This window comes from Balaenoptera musculus, chromosome 6, assembly GCF_009873245.2.
Source record: "Balaenoptera musculus isolate JJ_BM4_2016_0621 chromosome 6, mBalMus1.pri.v3, whole genome shotgun sequence".
NCBI lineage: Eukaryota > Metazoa > Chordata > Mammalia > Artiodactyla > Balaenopteridae > Balaenoptera > Balaenoptera musculus.
This window is the reverse complement of record NC_045790.1, coordinates 60,469,693-60,495,385: the sequence shown is the minus strand read 5'-3', so window position 1 is coordinate 60,495,385 and position 25,693 is coordinate 60,469,693. Positions and strand designations below refer to the sequence as shown.

The 25,693-nt window shown below is 41.6% G+C and overlaps 1 protein-coding gene across 1 annotated transcript in view; it reads left to right on the top strand.

Annotated features, from left to right (window-relative positions):
* PDCD1LG2 (programmed cell death 1 ligand 2) overlaps positions 1-25,693 on the top strand; it is a 57,126-nt gene that overhangs the window by 29,332 nt on the left and 2,101 nt on the right. The window contains exons 4-6 of the mRNA XM_036856333.1: positions 3,376-3,642; positions 11,189-11,326; positions 15,902-15,951. Of these exons, the coding sequence (XP_036712228.1) occupies positions 3,376-3,642; positions 11,189-11,326; positions 15,902-15,951 (455 nt within the window). The remainder of the gene's footprint in view (positions 1-3,375; positions 3,643-11,188; positions 11,327-15,901; positions 15,952-25,693) is intronic.

Sequence of the window (25,693 nt, the reverse complement as noted above, 5' to 3'; positions counted from 1 at the left end):
AATTCTATCAAACATTTAGAGAAGAGCTAACACCTATCCTTCTCAAACTCTTCCAAAATATAGCAGAGGCAGGAACACTCCCAAACTCATTCTACGAGGCCACCATCACCCTGATACCAAAACCAGACAAAGGTGTCACAAAAAAAGAAAACTACAGGACAGTATCACTGGTGAACATAGATGCAAAAATCCTCAACTAAATACTAGCAAACAGAATGCAACAGCACATTAAAAGGATCATACACCATGATCAAGTGGGGTTTATCCCAGGAATGCAAGGATTCTTCAATATACATAAATCACTCATTGTGATACACCATGTTAACAACTTGAAGGATAAAAATCACATGATCATCTCAATAGATGCAGAAAAAGCTTTTGACAAAATTCAACACCCATTTATGATAAAAACTCTCCAGAAAGTAGGCATAGAGGGAACCTACCTCAACATAATAAAGGCTATATATGACAAACCTACAGCCAACATCGTTCTCAATGGTGAAAAACTAAAACCATTTCCTCTAAGATCAGGAACAAGACAAGGTTGTCCACTCTCACCACTATTATTCAACATAGTTGTGGAAATTTTAACCACAGCAATCGGAGAAGAAAAAGAAATAAAAGGAATCCAAATTGGAAAAGAAGAAGTAAAACAGTCACTGTTTGCAGATGACATGATACTATACATAGAGAATCCTAAAGATGCTACCAGAAAACTACTAGAGCTAATCATTGAATTTGATAAAGTAGCAGGATACAAAATGAATGCACAGAAATCTCTTGCATTCCTATACACTAATAATGAAAAATCTGAAAGAGAAATTAAGGAAACACTCCCATTTACCATTGCAACTAAAAGAATAAAATACCTAGGGATAAACCTACCTAAGGAGACAAAAGACCGGTATGCAGAAAACTGTAAGACACTGATGAAAGAAATTAAGGATGATACAAACAGATGGAGAGATATACCATGTTCTTGGATTGGAAGAATCAACATTGTGAAAATGACTATACTCCCCAAAGCAATCTACAGATTCAATGCAATCCCTATCAAACTACCAATGTCATTTGTCACAGAACTAGAACAAAATATTTAACAATTTGTATGGAAACACAAAAGACCCCAAACAGCAAAAGCAATCTTGAGAAAGAAAAATGGAGCTGGAGGAGTCAAGCTCCCGGACTACAGACTATACTACAAAGCTACAGTAATCAAGACAGTATGGTACTGGCACCAAAACAGAAATATAGATCAATGAACAGGATAGAAAGCCCAGAGATAGACCCACGCACCTATGGTCAACTAATCTATGACAAAGGAGGCAAGGATATACAATGGAGAAAAGACAGCCTCTTTAATAAGTGGTGCTGGGAACACTGGACAGCTAAACCATGTAAACCAATGAAATTAGAACACTCCCTAACACCTTAAACAAAAATAACCTCAAAACGGATTAAAGACCTAAATGTAAGGCCAGACACTATAAAACTCTTAGAGGAAAACATAGGAAGAACACTCTTTGACATAAATCACAGCAAGATCCTTTTTTGACCCACCTCCTACAGAAATGGAAATAAAAACAAAAAGAAACAAATGGGACATAAGGAAACTTAAAAGCTTTTGCACAGTAAAGGAAACCATAAGCAAGACAAAAGGCAACCCTCAGAATGGGAGAAAATATTTGCAAATGAAGTAACTGACAAAGGATTAATCTGCAAAATATACAAGCAGCTCATGCAGCTCAATATCAAATAAACAAACAACCCAATCCAAAAATGGGCAGAAGACCTAAAAAGACATTTCTCCAAAGAAGATATACAGATTGCCAACAAACACATGAAAGGATGCTCAACATCACTAATCATTAGAGAAATGCAAATCAAAACTGCAATGAGGTATCACCTCACACCAGTCAGAATGGCCATCATCAAAAAAATCTACAAACACTAAATGCTGGAGAGGGTGTAGAGAAAACGGAACCGTCTTGCACTGTTGGTGGGAATGTAAATTGGTACAGCCACTATGGAGAACAGTATGGAGGTTCCTTAAAAAACTAAAAATAGAACTACCATATGACCCAGCAATCCCACTACTGGGCATATACCCTGAGAAAACCATAACTCAAAAAGAGTCATGTACCACAACGTTCATTGCAGCACTATTTACAATAGCCAGGATATGGAAGCAACCTAAGTGTCCATCGACAGATGAATGGATAAAGATGTGGCACATATATACAATGGAATATTACTCAGCCATAAAAGGAAACGAAATTGAGTTATTTGTAGTGAGGTGGATGGACCTAGAATCTGTCATACAGAGTGAAGTAAGTCAGAAAGAGAAAAACAAATACCGTATGCTAACACATACGTATGGAATCTAAAAAATAAAATGGTTCTGAAGAACCTAGGGACAGGACAGGACTAAAGACACAGACGTAGAGAATGGACTTGAGGACACGGGGAGGGTGAAGGGTAAGCTGGGACGAAGTGAGGGAGTGGCATTAACATATATCCACTACCAAATGTAAAATAGATAGCTAGTGGGAAGAAGCCGCATAGCACAGGGAAATCAGCTAGGTGCTTTGTGTCCACCTAGAGGGGTGGGATAGGGAGTGTGAGAGGGAGATGCAAGAGGGAGGGGATATGGGGATATAAGTATAGGTAGAGCTGATTCACTTTGTTATACAGCAGAAACTAACACAACAATGTAAAGCAGTTATACTCCAATAAAGATGTTAAAAAAACAAAAACACAGACCCAGATGGAACAATCTGGGACCAAGGTGGCAATGAATCTGACCTCCAACAGATATCTAGGTCCTTATTTTCTCTCCTCCTAATCTTAAAGAGGACAGAGGAAAGGAGGACATGGAAAGAGAATTTTCTCCTGAAGATGTTAGAAAAAGTACTAAATAAAGTGAGATGTGGGGGTTATCTAGTGATTTAGTTTATCCAGCCTCTCTTTTCTCCAATCCCCAATTGTAAGATAATTTACATTAATACGGGATGCCACAGATTGTGGTAGGGTAAAGCACCATTGAGATTTGGAATCAAACCTCGAGTGTGCATAAGTTGGCTCCACCAGTTAAAAGCCCTGTGCCTCTGAGTGAAACACTCGACCTCTGTAGCCTCAATTACCTTCAACAAAAATTGGGTATATTAACAATGCTGTTTTGCTGTATTGTAAAAATTAAATAATTCAATGTATGTAAAATAGCATGATATCTGGGACATAGGAAATGTTTAAAAAGTTAAAACTATTAGTACTTAATATTAATAATGGTAATTTTACTTCACGTGGCATTGAGTACAGAGATCTACGGGAATCAGAAAAGAGAGACTTATTTCTTTTTCTTCTTCTCTTGTCCAGCTTCCTACAAGAAAATAAACACTCGCAACCTTAAGGTCCCAGGGACAGATGAGGTAGAGCTCACCTGCCAGGCTGTAGGCTATCCCCTGGCAGAAGTGTCCTGGCCAAATATCAGTGTTCCTACCAACACCAGCCACACCAAGACCTCTGAAGGCCTCTACCAGGTCACTAGTGTTCTGCGCCTAAAGCCACACCCTGGCAGGAATTTCAGCTGTGTGTTCTGGAATGCCAATATGAAGGAACTCACTTCGGCCATCATTGACCAAGGTAAGAGCTGCCTAGCTTACCAGTCAGGGTTCAGGCAAGAAATGGATGGCACATTCAGAATGAGTAATATGAGGAGAGTGTAATAAAGGGACTATTTATGGAGGTGGGATTAGGATTTAGAGAAAGTACTAAAGGTAGTGCAGGGCACCTGGGGCTTCAAAAGACGGGGAGCAATTACCACCCTGGAGAGGCTACTGGAACCTGGAGAAGGGAGCTGTGGCCTCCGGTACAGGGATGCTGCCACCTGCAGCAACTCCAAAGAGCAGAAGCTGATGAATGGATACCACAACCTCGTTCTCCTCCCACCCTCCAGTCTCTTGCTGGTGCTTCCCATTGGCAGAGCCCAGGTGGAATTCCACTGACATGTTCATAAAGTCAAGCTCTCAGAGCTCAGAACTGAGTGTTGGAGTGGAGAGAATGGATCCAGACAGGAAACTGAAAATACCCAGCATAAAGGCTCATCATTGTGATTCAGGCACAGTGCTACGAGTCAGCAGTATGAATATTACTTTGCTGGCTTTGCTGCCAGCCAAGTGGTTTTAGGGTTTTCCAGGAAAACTGACCTCTTAAAAAAATCATTTAGAGCCTTCACTGGCTATGCTGAATCCCATACTTTAGAATTTCGTGCACCAGCAAAATTTCTGACAATTTTGGTAGTCTGACAATATTTTTATCTGCCAAGAACATTCATTTGCCAAATAAGAGAGTTAACATCTAGTATCATAATCATTTCATAAGAGACAGGTCATTTTATCACCAGAGACATAAGTTTCCTATTGTTCCTATTGTTCCACAAACATCATGGGCTTAACCTCACTCTTCTGGAGGTCAGAAGTCTGAAAAGGGCTTCACTGGACTCAGATCAATGTGTCAACAGGATTGCACAGGCTCTAAGGGAGAATTCATTTTCCTGATTTTTCTACCTTCTGGAGGCCACCTGCATTCCTTGGCTCGTGGACCTTTCCTACAGCCTTCAACACCAGCAATTGCATTACTCAGATCTCTGCTTCTGTCATCACATCTCTTCCTTTAACTCTCTTGCCTCCCTCTTCCACCTTTTAAGGACCCTTGTGATTACATTAGATGCCTCCCCACAATACATGCCTCAACCTGATAATTTAGGATAATTTTCCCATTTCAATGTCCTTAATATAATCACATCTGCAAAATCTTTCTGCTGTGTAGGGTAACTCATTCACAGGTTTCAGAACATGGACATGTTTGAGGGAGGTCATTATTCTGCTATCATAACAATAAAGGATATAATCTCCAAATAAAGAACAGTCCCTAGTTATGATAAATTTGACTTTATAGAAGATTTGCTATGTTGTCATTATATTTCACTATTTGCCCTTTACCTTAGGTAAAACAGAGCCTATGATAAGGACTTGTGTGGCATGCAGGTATTTAGATGATGACCCCAGGGAGCAGAAGTGGGAGGTTTAGGAAATCAAGACAGGAAAGAGATAGAAGGGTGCATTATCAAAGTTGTTGGTGTGGACAATAGAAGCTTAAATACTCAAGGACCACCTGAGGAGTGTATAGATCATCTCCTAAGATGTTTACTCAGAGGGCTTCAGGTGGAAGGACTAATCCATCTGCTTTTACCCCCAGTGGTTAACAGTTGTCCCCAGGAGTGTTAACTTCCTTCTGCTGTGAACTATGCATGCATGTGGGCTGAGTGAGCTCCCCCCAGCATCTATAGCATCAAAGTCATTCCAGGGCAGAATGCAATGTGTCCACTTGAGGTGAATCACTGACCATGAAGTGAGTCAAGGCCCACCCCGAATTCTACCCAATCTGTGGCTGAAGTCAGAGGTGAAGCTGAGAGGAAGTGAGGCAGGACTACAACAGTCTATCCCTTGCCATCCATTCATGCCCTACATTAAGTCCACTGTTTCCGAGCCTTCAGGAAGGGAAGTAGCTACAATCTCTGCACAAGATGCATATACAAGACTTCATGGAACAAGTTACAGCTCCTGCTGCTGCAACTGATCCCAAACCATAATTGATGTTTGTCATTTCTCTCATCCACCATACATTCTAGATTTCCCTCACTCAGCATTTCAGATGGAATAGTTTGTTTGCCTGGAAGGTGGAGAGAAATAGGGGTTGGGGGTGACTCAGATTTTCAACCCTGAGAGACATGAGCCCGTAGTCACCTTGCGCTTAGCAGACTGAAGTTGCTGCAATTGCCTTTTCATTGTTATTACTGGGTATAGAAGTAACAAGACTCAGAGAATCAGTGGATCCCTGAGTTCCAGACATAGTCTTCCTTGCCTCCATTAGGTAGCAGCATTTGAGTTCTTCCTGGTAATCAAGATTGATTACTCTACCAGTGCAATGATTCTTTTCTTTGCCTGCTGGTCCGACAGTGGGTAGAGCTCAAGCTGACTAGGCAGTATCTAGATGCAATAGAACATATCCCTTGGTACAGCATCCTTTGGTAGAAGCACTTGCCACTAGGAAGCTGGACCTTTAATCCAGTGGAGCCTAAATTTGTGGAGATGAGAAGCAAAATTTCTACAAATGGGTCACTGGAAGTAATGATGAAAGGGACCAACCCTCAGCATTGAGGGAGCCCTGGCATAAAAGTAGCACATGGTTGAAGCAAGACTGTCTGGGGGAAGTGAGTTAGAACCTGCACAGAATCATCCATCATTCAGCCACATTCAGCCATAGCTGAAATCAGGGGTAAGACAGGCAGAATATGAGTTGGGCACCAGAGATACCTGCTGTATCTCAAATTAAATTTTATCATGGATTGGCACCAATCCACAGACCAGACTGAGAACTTTGAAGTGACTCAATGCCCATCTCGTCATTAATTTCCTAGCATTTTTTTTTTCTAGAAGAAAAGAATCCTCCCTGATATAGTTTTCAGAGGCAGCCAGCTCCGTTGTCATCTTCAAACCCCCAACTCCCCACTTCCCCACCTATCCACACTTGGCTACCCAATTCCAGCGCTAAAGTTAGCCCAGCTTCTTTCTAACTAAGTTATTATGATGAAGTGAGGAAGTAAAGAGAGGATTCATGCTAAGGATTTGAAAGAAATGAAGACATTAGAAACTTACCATTTTTAGGGCCAACTTTGAGTGAAAATAGTGAATTAGGCAAGTTTTGACCTTTCAGCATTCTCTACCTCTTTTTTTAATCACAGCTAAGACCACCAGACTTGTCACCTTATAAAAATTGAGCTATAACTAATTCGTACCAGAGGTCTAGAGTCTTATATATTACAATCCCAGGGGAATTATTTTTTCCCAAGAATTGTTTAGTAAACTCTCCTTTGTTATGTGGAATTTTCTGCCTGGTTAATTTTTGGCCAATACTTTGGATGAAATGTGGTTTTCTAGAATGACACTTATATAAGAAACTTTGCTGGGAAACAGGGGCCTGGGTAAGATGAATTTGGAAATAACTGGAATCTACACTTCACATCACTGATTACATCAGTATTTTTTTCTTCACGGTAGAGAGGTGGAAGAGCAGACTAACCATTCTTCTGGAAGCCTTGAGGCGGTGAGAAGTTAAGAAAGAAGTAAGCTGGCTCTTCTCTCCAAGGGAGCCAACAGAGCTGATGGAATAGTCAACAATCGTGGGAGGGACCTGTGGGGTCTGCATCAGAGGTTGGGAGCTCCTAGGATAGCACTCATGAATGCGGCTGTCAGGGAAATGGAGGAATCTTTGTGCCGTCAGAGATTTTCATCCAGTCTCTAGAGATAGGTTGAGAATCCTTCCCAGCTCTATATTCATCCTATCCCCTGACATGGATCCTCTGCTCCAGGCAGCTCCGCTTCCTTTCCCTGTACTCTCTGAACCTGCTTGTACCTCTCCCATCACCATGACTTCTCTGCTCAGAAGTTTCTTCCACATAAAATATTATTATTCGCCCTCTTCACCAGTTCTCCATGGCAGCTCTGGTAACTCCAGGGTACAAGGCATCTTTCCCTCATCTTGCCTCCTAAAACCTATTGCCTGTACCATTTCTTTGTTTGCCTGTGACTGTACTTGTCTTTTCTCTTTCATTGGTATTTTATTTTCCATGTATTTTAATTGTTCACATGAGTCTTCTTTATGTCCAAACTAAAGCAAAACCTCAGTGCTCTGCCCATGGTAAGTGCTCAATAAATGTCAGATTAATGGGTTGGAGACTTAGTCTTGGATGACCCCAGTCCCATCATCCCAGCTGCTAGTCTGTGTGGACAGCCAGATCAGAGCAGTCAAATGATCCCCTAGTTTGTGATACAAATACCAGCAACAAAATAACCAAAGTCACACATTCTCCCACAAAGGCATTCTTGCTTCTGTTTCACAAAGACATTTTTAAATTGTCTTATGACTGTCCCCTTTCTACTCATTCTCATAAGTTGAGCTGCTCACTGCTGACTTCTGTGACCCACAACATGCTTCTCCAGAAGTCAATGAATAAAACAAATATAGCAGTGAGAGTCTGGGGTGGGAGGTGCTCCAGTGGCTCTAGAATAGATGACTGAACATCCTAATTTTCAATCAGAAATGAAGGAGCAATGAGACCATTTTCCCTTTGAAACAGGGTTCCTTCCACTAAGGCAGTGTTGCATTTTCATTAGGAAATGTAATGAGATTGGAACACAGGAAATAATTTTAACAAGACCCTTGCAGGGCTGGCAGAGAAGTTCTCCTGGGAGTCTTGGAAGTGACTCTCTGGCAGTGGTCAGGAGCATGGGCTCTGAAGTCAGATGGACTTGAATTTCAAATCCTCTCTCTGCTACCTACTAGCTCTGAGAACATGAGCATATGACTGTGCCACCCTAGAACTCAGCCTCTCATTTGTAGAATGAGGGTAAATAATGGTAGATATCTAATAGGGTTATTGTGAGGATTAAATGAAATATGTTTGTAAAGTCCTTAGCAGTCAGAAAGGATGGAAACAGGAAAAAAAATATGGTACCTTTAGCGAGAGGCATGACTTCCTTGTCAGTGCATGAGGCTGTGGATAGGATAAATCCAATGTTTTTCCCATTGCCTCATGACATCATTGTTAAGTAGCATGCAATTACTATAAAACAATTTAAAAGAAAATGTATTAGGATTTAGGCTAAGTAACCTCAAAATACAGTGACTCAAATAAAGCAGGAGTATATTTCTCTCTGATGTCACATCCAGAGATAGAAGGTGGTTCAGAGCAGGTAAGTCACTATATTCCATAAAGTCATTCAGTAATCCAGGTTCTTTCCATCTTGTTGCTCTGGCACTCTCCAGGATGTTACCCCTGCTGAATTGTCAAAGCTGGGTCACTGCCACATTCATGTTTCAGCCTTCAGAAAGGAAAAGAGACACATTCAGTGTTTGAAGGCCGAGACTCAAAAGACCCATTCTCTAGTCCTGAACTTAGTTCACGTGGCTGGCCACACCTAACTGCAGGGGAGGCTTAGAAATGTAGTCTCAGAGAAGCCATGTGTCCAGCTAATCCCTAGCTAATACTAGAGAAGAAACGGAGAATGGATTTAAGGGATAAGCAGCAGTCTGCCACAAGGTAACTAATGACAAGGAAGATTGGGCAAGGTAGACTAGATAGACAGGTGGTCAGTTCAGCCCAACAAATCCTTATTGACACCTTTCATGTAGCTGGCGCCTGGCTCTATAGGGGATTCAGAGATGACTTAGAGAAAATCTTTGCACTTCAGATACTTACAATCTAAGCAGACTGATGTCCTGTTGGATGTTCAATGTTAGAAAGTCTTCAGGAATAAGTAGAGTTTGTGTGTGGAAGGGACTATGAGGGAACATGCACAGGACAAGGGTTTGCATAAAGGCACTGAAGTAGGGACCTCTCCTGTTGTGGGGACAGTGAGAACTCCTTGACTTATGGTGCTACATGTAGCAAGTGCTTAATCAGCATTTCCTAGAAGATATTAATTAATATGGGTTATGTATGGTAAGGGAGGTTAACTAGACGTATTGTGGTGATCAGTCACAGTATATACAAATATCAAATCATTATGTTGTATACCTGAAACTAATATAAAGTTATATGACAATTATACCTCAATTAAAAATATTATATATGGATTATCCAATGTGTAGATGAACCAGACTTCTTAATGCTTTTTTTTTCTTAATGTTCACCACAATCTTAAGGATAGAGATAAATATCTGTGGGGCCTGAGCTTTGGATCAGACAGATCTAGGTTTGCAATCCTGGCTTTGTCACTTATTTAGCAGTGATGACCCTATAGATAATTTAGCATCTCAGAGCCTTACTTCCTCAACTGTAAAACGAAGGCCTCACATTAAATGATATCTGATCCCTTCTCAGCTAAAACTGTCTGTGATGCTCAGACAGCACTATGATGGGGGAGGGGGAGGGCAGTTGGCAGGACTGAGCCCTTCCTCATGAGCAGTTTTGCCAGGTTTTTCTTGGACCAGGCTGTTATGTTCTTTTTTCTCTTTTTGGCCGCGCCGCACAGCTTGTGGGATTTTAGCTCCCCAACCAGGGATTGAACCTGGGCCCTCAGCAGTGAGAGCACACACTCCTAACCACTCGGCCTCCAGGGAATTCCCTGTTATGTTTATTCTTTATGAGTTACTCCATGAGGCAAAATTCAGCCTTTTGGATAGGGCACAGTTTACCCTGGGTACCCTTCCATCTCCCTACAGTGGACGCCCCTCCAGGCCTGCCCTTTGTCAGTCTGGGCCCCTCATTCTAACCAGTGCTCTCCTTTACAAGGCTTTCCCCCGACCTCCAAAATTACTCTTCTCATTCACCTCTCTACTAATTCATCTTTTCCTTTCCTGTCAAACCTTGATTAGCTGAGACAAGGAAAAGGGCTAGTTGTAGTGGTTCACGCTAAGGTATGATATTCTATTTTTTCAAAATGATCCTGTTAATCCTGGAGATTGAATAACTGATGGTAAAAATTCTAAGCACCATGAGTGCTTGGCAGTGGAGCGGGGAGACATATTTGGGCTGAGGGACTATCCTACTGGAAAAAGAGAGACAACGAAGGAGGAGAGAAGGAGAGAGAGAGGAAGAAAGGAAAGAAAGAAGAAAAAGGAAGCAAGGAAGGAAGGAAGGGAGAAAGAAAGAAGGAAGGAAAGAAAGAAAGAAGGAAGGAAGGAAGGAAGGAAGGAAGGAAGGAAGAAAGGAAGGAAGAAAAAAAGAAAGAAAGAAAGAAGGAAGGAAGATATAATATAATAGGTGTATCAGAATGATGAAAAGCATGGGATCTGGAACCAGTCAACCTGGATTATATCTCAGCTATGTCACTTACTGTATAACTTTGGGAAAGGTCTCTGTGCCTCACTTTCTTCATCAGTAAAATGAGGGTCATAGTAGAGCCTGCCTCATAGGGTTGTCGTGAGGAGTAAAAGAGCTAATACATACAACATTCATATACATACAGCATTCATATATATACAGCATTCATAGGACAGTACCTGGCATGGAGTAAATGCTCGATGCAAGTTGGCCACATTGGTTATAACCCAGTCATTTGGCCAACTTGTTGGTTTACCTCTAAGCTAACATGTAATGGGATTCTGGTGCTTTTCTTTCCTCCAGGTGATATGGAATCCCCCGAGATCCCTCCATCTTCACTGCTTCATCTTTTCATCCTCTCCTTCATCATTGCTTTAATGTTCATAGCCACAATGATAGTCCTAAGAAAACGGCTCTGCCAAACGTTTTATTCTGGAAAAGGTAAGTGAGTTTCATTCATGGTAACCGAGTGGACTGGGTATCTGCAGTGTGAGGCTCTGCTTGGCCTCACTGGCCTACAGCTTCCCAGCTTCAAACTAAGTCCACTCAAGGCTTATGAATTGCTTTGGGCTTTTCCTGATGATTTTACCCCCAGAAAAAAATGGCTCCAGTCTTCAGTGAGCTGGAATCTTTACACTGAATATTTTTAAAGGAATGTTTTGTTCCTGTGGCTGAAATTGTTTGCTGTGATCTTTGAGCCAAGAAAATGTCATTAGCCTCGTGAAATCAGTGTTATTTTCGCAATACAGATGACTATGTGGTCAGAGTTCACTCGTGGGAAGATGCCAGGATCCTTTATGAGGATTCCTTTAGTTCTCATTCCTCCTTTCTCCATTCTGGGTCTGAGCTGGGCTGAGCCCTCCTCCTCCCCACAAGAATCTGAATCTTCTGGTTGGGTAAGGAAAGGAAAAAAGTATGAGGCCATCTGGGGGTAGGGAAAGCACATGATTGGTGGTGCCCTGAGGTCTTTCAGCAGCTCCCTCCTCAGCCTGTCACATGCTCACCAACCCATTCCTATTCTCTTGTGACAGCTGGGACAGAGCATGCCTGTAGCCTTTGAGCCCATGCCAGAATACCTGCAGGCCTATCTGGTGCTTTCCAAAACTGTTCCTTTGTCAGCACCCAGTGAGCTCCTCCCAAGATCTAAACATGGCCTATAGAAAAGGAAAATGCATCTGGGAATAATTCAGTAGGAATTTGGAATGGTCACTATTTGAGAATTGGGGGGCTTTTAGGTGATTGTTATCCTACATCTACAGTCTAACTTCTATAGTCTCATCTGTCGTGAAATATTGTCATAATTTTTCCTTTGACGTATGTGTGCATTAGCTTGGGTATTAACCACAAAACCCTCTACTGTGGAATCCAGGATCCAAGAACTATTGTCAAAAGAAAGAGGGAGGTTGGGGAGGAAAGAAGAAGGGAAGAAGGGAGGGAGGAAAGGAGGAAAAATGGGGCAGGGAGAGAGAGGGGATAGAAGTGGAAGGGAAGGGCAATTCACCATAAAGGAGGAATTACAGGGTCTTGCCCCAAAGAACTTTGACTAAACAGAATCACTTCTGCAAATCTATGACCTCAGAGAGTCATGACAGATGCAGCCCATCAGAATCTTACCTTCTGCATTCTTTTATTACCTCCCTCATACGTACCTCTCAGAAACAACTTTATAACCAAGGTTCCAGACCTGGGACCTGAGAGCCCATTAGTCACCTCAGAAATGAGCAGCAGAGTCTTCTGTCCCTACTCTCTTTGGGAAAATGAAATGGAGCCACATTTCTTAAAGATAGAGCAGAAAAAAGAAATCCTCCCCTCATCCCCCATTCCAATCTCAAGAGTAAGTGAAGCTATCAGTAGCTTCAAGCTGGGTGCTAGTCTCAGGCACCAACTGGAGGGGGAGAGATTTGTTACTAATAAAAGGTAAGTGAATTCATTTTCAAATGATTCCTTTTCTGTTTTTAATGAACGAGAGTGAAATCACCGCTGCCTATGTAATAACCCCCATCTCTAACTCTTGTGCTTTGGGATCTGCTTTCTTCCAAGGGAGTACACGTTTACACTTGTGGAAATGCGTCTGCCATGTACGCAAACTCACGTCACAGAAGAAGCTTGAGAAGTTCTGGTACTGTGGATAGAGCTTTAAACCAGTGACAGAAGCTAGGTCTGGACCTGGTGCTCCCACATATTGGCTCTATGATCTTGTACGAATCACTCAACTTCTTTGAGGTGTTTTTTCCATCTGATGCAGGAAGCAATATGAGAATAACATTTTCCAGCTTATTGATTCAACCTCACTGCCACGACTGTGGTTCAACCTGGGCTAGAGCAGAACCCTCCTACCTGTCTCCCTGCACCCACTCCTGCCTCTCAATTTAGCTAGAACAGGCGTTTAAATTCTCAAATCTACCATGTCTCCTCTGCTCACACCTCTTCCGTGGCTTCTCACTGCTCACTAGGTGAAATCCCAACAAGCCCCTGGTCATATGACTCACGTCTCGGCTTTGTACCCTCATTTTCCAAGCTCTAGCCGTACAGAATTGTCTGGTCCTCAGAGGTATCTCATTCTTGCAGTTCTGAGTTTTCTCATATAATATTCACTCTTTCTAAAATACTTTCTTTTCTTTGCCCACCTGAGTTGGAGTCATCATTTGAATCTTAGCTAAGCTGTCACTTCATCAAGCCTTCCCTAATTCTACTCCCACCCCTGATTCTACTCCCTCACGACACCCATTACTTCAAATCCCTTGTTAGATATTTCCATAGCACCTACTTCTCCTTTCAATACACTCAGTACACATTACATACATAGGGCCTGTTTTAATAGCTTGGGCTATAAATGGAATTGCATCCCTTTTAATTTTCCACATTCTCAAGTACCCACCTGCCTACCTCAGCAAGAAGTCCAGTGTCTCCCTCTTACAGTATGTACTTCCCCACCTCCCACAGACTGTCAGGAGGCTTGCTTAGCCCCCAGGGTCAGTGCTGCTTCAAAACAGGCAGGAAGGCTACTGGGGAGCTAGGTCAGTTCACCAGAGGGCACTGGTTTTGAGCTGCAGCTGTTTCTACTGCCGTGCAACATCTCTGTTCCCTCTGGGTATCTCTGTCCACCACACAAAGGTACCCTTGCCAGTCCAGATCCCCACACAGACCAGAGTGATGCAGGATGACAACTCTTCTGGCTCCCCTCACACGTTCTGCCATTGCTCCTAAAGCAAGATTCTCATGGGCTGGTGTGGCAGAAGGGGCTTCCTGCCTTAACAGCAGCTGTGCCCAGCCAGCCTCTTCTGCATTCAGCCTTTGTATTGAGCCTGGGACATCAGTCCTAACTGCCTTATCTTGAGTTCCTCCTGGCGACATTGCTGTCCCAAACTTCTAAATCTATCAGAGTCAAATAAACGTGTCCACCCAGAAGGCTCTTTGGCTCCTAAAATTTACCCACCTATGTCTCAGCAACCAGCTCTGCACACCAAGGTGTATAGGGAGGCTGTTGACAGTCCATAAAGGGTTCTGTTTACCATCTCCACTTAAGAGGAACCATTCAGTAGTTTACGGCTCCAGGGTGACTTGCTGGGTTCCAGAAAAGAAGTTGGCCTTCTATTACAAAAACAATGTCAAATTCTGCTTCATCTGCTAATCTTTAAATTTCCTGAGTTCAGGGACTGTGTTTCTCTTATTCATCAGTATATGTCCAATGTCTAAAACATTACCTGGCATATATAGACGTTCAACAAAATTTTAGACATTTAACCTCCCATGTGCAGATATGTATGCTAACCTGCTCTGTACAACGTAGCCATATGTGGTTATTTAAATTAAATAAAAATTCAAGTCCTTGGTCATATTTGAAGTGCTCACATATTGTAGGTGTTCAATAACTACATGTGGCTAGTAGCTACTCTATGGGATAGAGCAGTATTTCCAATTTCTACTGGATTCAATAAATATAATATGATATTTCAATAAATATAATATATTTCAATAAATATCATTGAAAAACAAAACATATTAAAAGAATTTCTATAAAAATTTCTAAATATTTATACTTGATTTCTAAATCTATCTCATCGTGGACTGTTAACAATCAGTTCACCCACTGGTACCAGCCCACGGACTACATTTTGAGTGGCACTTGCCTAAAAGACTGAGCCAGGACTTTGCAGGGATTTAAACCAAAGGCCAAATATGCTGGCTAATGCTTGCATGAGAACCACAGAGAATGACAGCACTGACCTCAGGCATTAGAGGCCTTCACTCAATCTCCAACATTCAAGGGCAATTTCTATAGGCTAACCATTGGGCTCATTTCAAATACAAACACTCTTAGAGGAGATTGCAATGTGGGATAGAAGCCCTCTAAGTCCAGGCCAATGTCAGGATGGTTATGAGGGAGTTACAAAGAATCTGATGTACAGAGCAAAAGCAGAATTAGGGATGGATTGAGTTCAGGAACCCAGGCAACTGCAGGACATGGGCATCAAGCCCTGGAAAAAATCAGAGTGGGAGGGAACGTGTGAAATCAGCGGTTGAGAAAGAGATGGAACCAGGGAAATGGTGGTCAGCAGCATCCCATCATGTGAACTTGTGCTTCTGCCTCAGGAATTACTTTGAACAAGTATGTCATTTATACCTTAGAGTAAATTAATTGATCAGACCTTCTGCTCTGTTTAGGGAAGACAGGAAGGAAGTGGTATTCAAGACTAAAGCAGAACAGGGAGAGAGAATTTCAGAGACATTTCCTGGGCTGAATACCCAAATTAGCAGCCCCTCAGCCTCTGAGTACCTGGGGGCCAGAGGCAGACAACAGAATGGGAAGTAAGTGGGGGCCTTCTTTCTTCACAATTTTCTCCTAAGAGTATGGTTTTACGTCGTATTCAGCCTGAGGTCTAAAACCACAGTGGACATTTGGACTTCTATATGTGGATTTATTTGGATTTACTTTTTGTTCTGCCATTGTTTAGCCTATAAACAGAACTATTTCCTTGTTAATCTTATCCCATCCCTGGATTTTTTCTTTTTCAGACACAACAAAAAGATCTGTCACCACGGTAAGGAGAGAAGTGGACAGAGCTGTGAGTAATCATGATTTTTCTTTTCTTTTTCACCCCCTTTCCTCTCCCATCGTGAATTAAGAAATAACCTCTATTAATGCACCAAGGGCAACTGAATAGTTTAGGCTCGTGCAGAATCTTCCTGTTAGTGGCATTTTTAGCCCGTTTTTCTTGCAACCCTGTGTTGTTCCATACCTTTCTTGGAGAACAAGATGGTGTCTTGTATAGCCACAGAACAACTATGTAGCCTTTCGTCTGTCTGTATTCCTAAGTACCCCTAGAAAATAAGGCACAGGACATCTGGGCTCACAAAATTAGATGCATGGTTAAATTTAACAGTAAGGAGAAGATATTCAACTGTGGCACAATCAACAGCTGATGTTTTTGCAACAGTTGTTAAGTACACTGTTGGAGGCTGTGTGTCAAGGGCATTGCTGGGGATGTGGAAGTATGTCATGAGGTTGACAGGCATGGAGCTGGACTTTGTGGAAGAGAGAGGATGTGATCTGGAGGTTAGGAGAAGTAGGGTTGCTGAAATCATTCAGGCTTGTTGGATGAAAAGCTTAGACCCTGGGGAAGTGGTGTGTTGGGGACCAACAGGCCTGGGTCTCATTGTAAAATGGGTATTTCTGGCTTTCTTGGGAAAGCTGCCTTTCCCTGTAATCTAGGGATCACATGGTGTGACACACAAGTTTATGAGTCACCAAAATAATGATAGGCAATTCATAGAAATGTCTAAATAACTATGTATCAGCTAGTCAGAATATTCAGAACTATTCATTTTCGAATTCTGTTGAATATATATCCCCAAAATTCCAGAGGCACCAATTGTGAAAATAACCCTAGAAAACCTTCAAATACCAGGGTCTGTGTCTGGCTTATGCATCAGACATGGCAGCTAATAAGCACAAAATAAAACTTAAAAGAATGAAATGAAAAGAGGCTCCTGCACCCTCCCCGTCTCCACCACTTCCCTGAAAGCGATTCTTGAAACTACATCCTGTGACTGTATACTCATCCCTGGGCACAGCACCAGGACAGAATTGCAGCTTAGGCCGGACTGTACTTGATGTCCTGTTACCCTGAGCTTTTCTGAATCAGCAACAAGATTTTCTTGACTCAGAAAACTTTCAGATCAACACTGGCAGGCCTGATGGAAGCATTCATTTCTTGAGAAACAAAAATCCTATATTCCTATAAATTGATCTGCTTGGCCTACATGTGAGTTTCCACGGGAGAGGCCCAATATTTGTCTGAATTTCACGAGGTCAGGGTGTCTGTATAAGCGACTCCTTCAATGGCTCAGCATAAGGAAGAAAGCATAGTGGAAGTCCTGAGCACAGAGGTAATAAACTCAGATGCCTACTAGGGCCAGGCAGGTGATGAAATGAGTATACACTGTCTAGTATAACCTGATAGGAAGTGGGGGAGGGATTTCAACAAATTTGAGAGTATATTCCCTGTCAATTTAGCACTAGCCTAACATTGCCTGAGAAGATGGAAATCCAGATTTTTATATAAAAATGACCTAATTACTAAATGCTGGCTGAAAATATTTCAAATACCAAACAAACTAAATAAAACGTGCCCGTAGGCTAATTGAGCCGGTCAATGACCAGTTTTCAAGCTCTTTCCTAGAGAGAAAATATTGTCAGGAAAGAGCCTAGGATCTGAGTAACGAAGGCAGAAACACCTATTTGAAGAACTGAACACTCAAAGGCTTGCTGCCAACCTAAATGTCTTTCCTATGGCCTGCCACATGGTCTGAATATTGCACTGTTATAAAGTGACTTCCTTGGATTAACAGTGTATCACAGTCATTTTTAACCAGTACAGCTCCTTATAAACAGAAAAATTCCACACCCTCTTTTAATGGTGTCTGAAATTCAAAATAGAGTAACTATCTTGATCCAAAATCAAGTTAAAGAAATGGGACTAATTCCCTCCTCTCCCTGCCCGGCCCCCCGCCCCTCCACAATTATATATAGTCACAGTCTCTACCTTTTAACCTGGAGGAAGGGAGAGTCAGGGAGGTGAGAGAGTGATGCTTCTCCTCTTTCTCCCTCACCCCTCCTTGGCACTTACCTGAGAATATGTGGTCCAGTGTAAATAAGTCAGGACCACTTGGATATACATCATAGAAGACATACATAGGAATGTACCTGGTACTATTACTTATAATAGCAACAAATTAGAAATAATCAAATATGAATCAATAGGAGAAAAGATGAATAGGAAGACTAGACAGTAATTAAAATGAAAGCACCAAAACTAGATGTATTTTTGAGATGAATAAATCTGAACAATATAATTTGGAGAGGAAAGACAGATACAGAAAGATACAGATAGCATATTACCAATGACAGAGAGTTTAAAAACATGCAAACAACCCCTAAGTAGTGTTTATGGGAAACAGTCATGTGATATAAAAGTACAAAAGTAGCATGGAAGTGATAAACATCACATTTTTTTGTTTGTTTGTTTTGTTTTGTTTTAATTTATTTATTTATTTATTTATGGCTGTGTTGGGTCTTCGTTTCTGTGCGAGGGCTTTCTCTAGTTGTGGCAAGTGGGGGCCACTCTTCATCGCGGTGCGCAGGCCTCTCACTATTGCGGCCTCTCTTGTTGCGGAGCACAGGCTCCAGAGGCGCAGGCTCAGTAATTGTGGCTCACGGGCCCAGTTGCTCTGTGGCATGTGAGATCTTCCCAGACCAGGGCTCGAACCCGTGTCCCCTGCATTGGCGGGCAGATTCTCAACCACTGCGCCACCAGGGAAGCCCTGTGCTTCAGTTTTGTCGTCTGTAAATTGAGAAAGTTGGACCAAATCCAGAAGGGCAAACAGGGCTCATGTCAGGTGCAGGGAATGCCTAGAGCAGAGATAAGGATGGTTTGGGAGACTATTTCTAGGTGGAAAGTGTGGTGATTGATGAATGAATAATGTCTGCCTTGGGTGTGGGGTGGGAAAAGTCATGGTTCTTGACAATATATTTAAACAAAAAAAATTATGCGTTTATCTGTATTTCCATTCATCTTTGTCATGTACGTACATACATGACATTATTTTGTGTTCTACATGTTTCAGTTGCATTCAGAGTTATTTTCAGATTGATCCAAGTCTTTGTAATCATGTTTAGAGCTGCATAAAATGTAGAACTTGACTGATGATCACTAGTGATGAAGTATTAAAGGAACAAATTACTCATTTTTACTTAGCATAATGTTTTATGGTTTTGTCAAGACAAATACCAATGTGTTAGATTTTCAGTAGATGCTTTTTAATTTTCTCCCTAAAAAGTTGCTCATCAGTTATTAACTCTTTATTTAGAACAGATTTAATGCTTTGGATAATATCCCCTGGGAAGAAGAGGGAGCCAGACATGGAGATACTGATTTGAGAAATAGGAAGAGGCTAGGTCTGGGGCCCAGTGTTTGGACAGCCAAGAAAACTTGGTATGTGTTGTTGGGGGTGAGTGGTACCTCAGGCTTCTCCAGAGAAACAGAACCACAGAACCACTAGGAGACCAAAAAGTATGAAATCTGTAGGGCAGGCTGGCAGGCTGGGAACTCAGGTAAGAGTTGAAGGTGCAATGTTGAGCCCCAGATCTATAGGTCAGGCCAGCAGGCTGGGGACTCAGGTAGGATTTCTACATTACAGTATTGAGGCAGAATTCCTTCTTCTCTGAGAAACCTCAGTTGTTGCTCTCAAGGTCTTCAACTGTTTGAATGAGGCCCATCCACATTATGGAAGGTAATCTGCTTTATTTAAAGTCGGTGGACGGTAGGGACTTCCCTGGCGGTCCAAGTGGTTAAAGACTTCGCCTTCCAAGGCAGGTGGTGTGGGTTCGGTCCCTAGTCAGGGAGCTAAGATCCCACATGCCTCAGGGCCAAAAAAACCAAAACATAAAAACAGAAACAATATTGCAACAAATTCAATAAAGACCTTAAAAATGGTCCACATCAAAAAAATCTTTAAGAAAAAAAGTCAGTTGACGGTAAATGTTAATCACATCTACAAAACACCTTCACAGCAACATCTAGACTAACATTTCACCAAACAACTGGGCACATTAGTCTAGCCAAATTGACATATAAAATTAACCATCACGGCATCAGGAGTTGAGGGGAACATTTTGCCTGGAATAAGTCAAGTTATCAGACCTCTCAGAGCCTTTAAAAATAGAAGTATGTGGCCATCTATTTTCTGGTCATTGGAGTTGTCCAAATGACCAGGGCTCTGTCTAATACCTGCTCATCCTTGTAGCTGCCACCCAGATTTTCATGCAGACTAACTATTTAGGGTTTTTTGTATATTTCAGCAGGATTTTTTTGTCAGCTCACTGCCTCTCAACCTTTCAGCAACAAAAGAACATCTGTGGCATCAGACTCTGCCACTTTGTGTATTTTGAAATAAAGAATATCTGAGTAGATCTAGAGGGGGGAAAAAAACAAACTTGTAGTCAAAAATTGCGTGATAAAATCAAACTACAGTTTTTGGAAATTACTTCTCAGTAAAATGAAGAGATTACATGAAATAGATTTGACTTATCTAATATCTTGTTTCCTTACCAACACCCAATGAGAAATTTTAAAATGTATAGATAGCTTTGGAAAGTCCCCTTGAGTGGAGCCGGCACACTCTGTGCGGTCCGATTCCCCCCACACTGTTTTCATCATCATGCCAGTCTCCTGTCTCTAGACTAGATCCAAACTCCTTTGAATGGCTTTTCAGGGCATCCTTCTCCCTCTCCTGTTCCCATGCCAAGCTCATTCCTACCTCTGTGCCTTTGCTCATGTTATATCTTCTGCCTGGAATGCCCTCCCCATTCCTTCTTGCTGACCCAAATTCAAACTTCTTGCAGGATCTATCTTAATACAGAATAATAATTAGCATTATTATTGTTATAATGCCAGACCACTGTTCTAAACACTTTAGAGGTACTAACATTTAATCCTCACAGTAGCCCTATGAGGTATATACTTCCCCCCGCCATCTCCAGTCTTAGAGATGAGGAGATACTTGTGCAAGGCCATATGGCTAGTAAATACAAGGTCCAGTAAATGGACCCGTGTATCCCAGTCCAGAGCCCACGCCTATACACTACACTGTACTCCCTTTCTTAATCTGTAAGACTCTCCCCCAACTCACCCATCTTTCTTTTTCCCTCTGCATTGTACACACAGTCTATACTACTCTTTTTTTTTTTTTTTTTGGCTGTGTTGGGTCTTCGTTTTCTGTGCAAGGGCTTTCTCTAGTTGTGGCAAGCGGGGGCCACTCTTCATCGCGGTGCGGGGGCCACTCTTCATCGCGGCGCGCGGGCTTCTCACTATCGCGGCCTCTCTTGTTGCGGAGCACAGGCTCCAGATGCGCAGGCTCAGTAGTTGTGGCTCACGGGCCTAGTTGCTCCGCGGCATGTGGGATCTTCCCAGACCAGGGCCCGAACCCGTGTCCCCTGCATTGGCAGGCAGATTCTCAACCATTGCGCCACCAGGGAAGCCCTATACTACTCTTAAGCACATGGTCACAGCATTATTTTCTGGCTGCTTCCAAGTGTACATATTTTATGTCTACTTAGTCAATGCAATGAAGTGAGATATTACTGTTAATGAAACCACTGGGTATTTGGTGTTTGTTTTATTGTCCATTTGTCGGTACTTCTTTTAGTTTATTCTGTGATAAATTTAAAGAAGGTGACTGATTTTGACCAAATTTGGCTCACTACTAAAAACTCCTGTTTTAGCTGAGTTTGCCAGCTCAAAAAAGAATAACTTATCATCATTTCTAGAACATCTGTGGTACTTTTAGTAGGCACCTATTAATGAGAATCAACCACAGTTAACACTCTACTATCCACTGGTATGTATCAACAAAAAAAAGGTAGGTAAACTATAGCCAGGGGGTCAAATCCCCTCTTGTTTTTATAAACAAAATTTTTATTGAATTTTTATTGAAACTTAACCATGCTCATTGTTTTCATATTGTCACCACCCCCCCAAATTTCACACCCCTTCCTCTGCTTCTGATGGCAGAGTTGAGTAATTGCCACAGAGACCGTATAGCCCATAAAGTTTAAATTTTTTATAATCTGGCCCTTTACAGAAAAAGTTTGCTGACCCCTGACCTAGAGGCTCTTCCAGGCTTTGCACCTCCTCCCACCTCGATGTACTTTTTCCTGTACTAAGCAACCTAAGGCCACCCCCACTCTTACCTCAGCTTCATGAAGTCTGAAGACAGAGCCCACTGGGAAGTGCTTAGGCCCAGCCAGCTCAGGGCTGTCACTCTCCCACACACATTCTCTGTCACCCCAGCTCTGCCTCACCCCCAAAACCACCCCTGTGGGGACAGTGTTAGGTTCCAGGCTTTCCAGGAGCCATCCTGGGTCCTCACATTCTTACTCAGCATCACCTCGGGAGATGAAGTCTTGGGACTTGCTCTGAGCATGTCCTTTGGACATACTTCATTTTTTAAATTTTAATTTTAATCTATTTTTATTTAAGTATAGTTGATTTATATTATTGTGTTAGTTTCAGTTGTACAGCAAAGTGATTCAGTAATACAGATATATATACTTTTGCAGATTCTTTTCCATTATAGGTTATTACAAGATATTGAATATAGTTCCCTGTGCTATACAATAAATCCTTGTTGTTTATCTATTTTATACATAGTAGTGTGTATCTGTTAATCCTGTACTCCTAATTTATCCCTCCCTCCTGCCCCTTTGATAACCATAAGTTTGTTTTCTATGTCTGTGAGTCTGTTTCTGTTTTGTAAATAAGTTCTTTTGTATTATTCTTTTTAGATTCCACATATAAGTGATATAATATGATATTTGTCTTTGTCTGACTTACTTCACTAAGTAAAGTAATCTCTAGGTCCATCCATGTTGCTGCAAATGACAATATTTCATTCTTTTTATGGCTGAGTAATAGTCCATGGTGTGTGTGTGTGTGTATATATATATATATATATATATATACATCCACACATACCACATCTTTTTAATCCATTCATCTATTGATGGACACTTAGGTTGCTTCCATGTCTTGGCTATTGCAAATAGTGTTGCTGTGAACATTGGGGTGCGTGTTGCACATACTTCTGGCAAGACTTTTATCTCTTGCTCTTGTGTACATACTAGGATTGCACTTCTCTGCGATTGATTAGTAGTTAAGTGTGGTCATGTGACTTGCTTTGGTCAACTAAATGTAAGCAAAAGTGATCTTTTTTACTTTGGGGTAGAAGATATAATAGGTAGAGTGGGCCTTGCCATATTTTCTTTTTCCATCTGCAACATTCAAGGTAGTGATTGCTACATCAGCCTGGGTTTCTGAGTAACTACAAATAACAGGGCCCCCTGCTGACCCTCAGTGGACATGGAGCGTGAGCAAGAATAAATCTTTGTTTATTATATTGAGATTTAAGAGTTGTTCGTTCCTGCAGCATAATTTAGTCTATCCTGACTGATACAACAGGGAAACAATAGACCATATGTTACCATTTAACATCCTATTTCTGAGAAATAATAATACGGAAAAATGCTTTCTATATTAAAAAAAAGTAAGGTATAAAAATATACTCACCGTATAATTAATGCTCTATTTAAAAAATGTTTTAAGTATACCCACCACACCCCCTTTCTCCCAAAAAGGTTAAGTAAAAACATTAAAATGTCCATGATCATTGTCTTTATGTTCTGGAAACTTGTATTGTTTTCTTCTTTTATGTTTCCTGAATTTTCTTTGTACTTTAATACATTTTTAAATATCCCAGTATCACTTTTAAGTACCCAGGGGTGCCTGTTAGATAAAGAAAGATGCTTTCTGAAGCCCTTTTAACCATCCGGCACTCACCTCTCTATATCTCAGTAGTCACATGCATTATGTAGGGCTGTTCACTGGGTCCTCATCAACTTGAGGGAGAGAAATGCTATACCCCCCTTTCAGGGACACACACCAATGTCTTTGTTTCCTTTCAGAAATTCTTTGCCCAGCCAAGCTAGAAGGGATGGATACATGCTCCAAGAATGTAAGAGATGAGGTGATTTGCACAAGGTCATCTTATAACTTAGTGATGGAACTGGAGTCAGAGTTCAGGCTTCCTGAGTCCTCGTCTGTAGCACACTGCCCTTTCCATTTGTGGAAGTTCTTCTTGCAGCTAACTTTACTCACTTGTGATGCTGTTCAGGCCCATGGCTTCTTGCTATTATGCAGGCAACCAAACTGTCAAGCAGTATAACTTGAGGAGTGGATTCTGATACCATAGATATGTATCATGCTTCCTTTAAAAAGAAAAAAAAAAGAGTTATTCTAGTCATCAAACCATGCTTTCTTAGAGCTTCCAGACCATGTAGCCTGACTTCTCCACTTTAGAGATGGTGAGACTGGGGCTAAGGGGTGTTAAGTGACTTTCTTGATGAAATAATAACAAAAAATAAATAAATAAAAGATCTTGTGATCCCCAGTATAACACTATTTATTTATTCATTCATTCGTTCACTCTAAAACATGTATTGTGTCTGCTATTTGAAAGACTCTGTGTCAGGTAGACCATGTGAGAATTATAAGGATGAATTAAGCACATGAGTCATCCAAGAGTCTTACAATGAAGTATTGGAGATGAGGTACTCAAAAAACTGTTCTCATTGCCATAGTTTGGGTTAAAATTAAAATAAAAGAGGCCAGCTTTCTATATACCCCCTAGTAATTGATCCAATCTCTACATTTTGTTTTATTTTGTTTTTTTACTTGAGTCTCTTGTCTTCCCCCTAAGAACTTCCACCTGAGAACTGACCACAACCTTGGCATTCCGTCATGGCACCATGGATGTGTCTCCTTTCCCCCTTCCTACTCCAGTGGTTCCCAATCTTTTTTATAAGCCTTTAAAAAGGAGATATTAGAAAGAAAACCTATATATACTGAGTAGGAAAAGTTTGAGTCATCTTCCTATGTTCCTCCTTTACTCTCACACTACTATCACACTCAAACACATCTGACACCAGATGTGTGGAGGTTTTCCCCACACCAAGCAATTCTCTGCCTCACCAGGTGAGTGTCCTACAATTTAACTTAATTCTGACACTATCTACCTGGCGATAGCTTGAGATCCCACAGGTTAAGGGCTCTGTCCCACAAGACTGCTCCCACCCTACTTCAGATGCCAATCATGAATTCAGGTTGTCACCTGTACTTCTGACCAATCAGCTATAAATCTGAGATTCTCACACCCTTCTCCTTGGGTTCAACTAATGTGCTAGAGCCGTTCACAGAGCTCAGGAAAATAGTTTACTTAGGTTTACCAGTTCATTACAAAAGGATATGATAAAGCATACAGATGAACATCCAGGTGGAAGAAATGTGTAGGGCAAAGTACTTGGGAAGGGGCACACACGGCTTCCATGCTCTCTCCATGTGCCACTCTCCCAGCCCCTCCACATGTTCACCAATCCAGAAACTCTTCAAAACCCTTCCTTTGGGGATTTTTAATGGCATGATGAATCATTAACTCCGTTTTTAGCCCCTCTGCCCTCTCTGCAGAATAGGGGGTGGGGCTGAAAATTCCAAACTTCTAATTATGGCGTAGTCTTTGTGGTGACCAGCACCCATCCAGCAGCCCACCAAGAGTCACCTCACTAGACCAAAAGACACTGCTACCATCCAGGAAAGTCCAAGGGATTTAGGAGCTCTGTATCAGGAACCAGGACCAAATATTAGAAGAAAAGATGCTCTTAGTGCTCTTATCACTTAGGAAATTACAAAGGTTTTA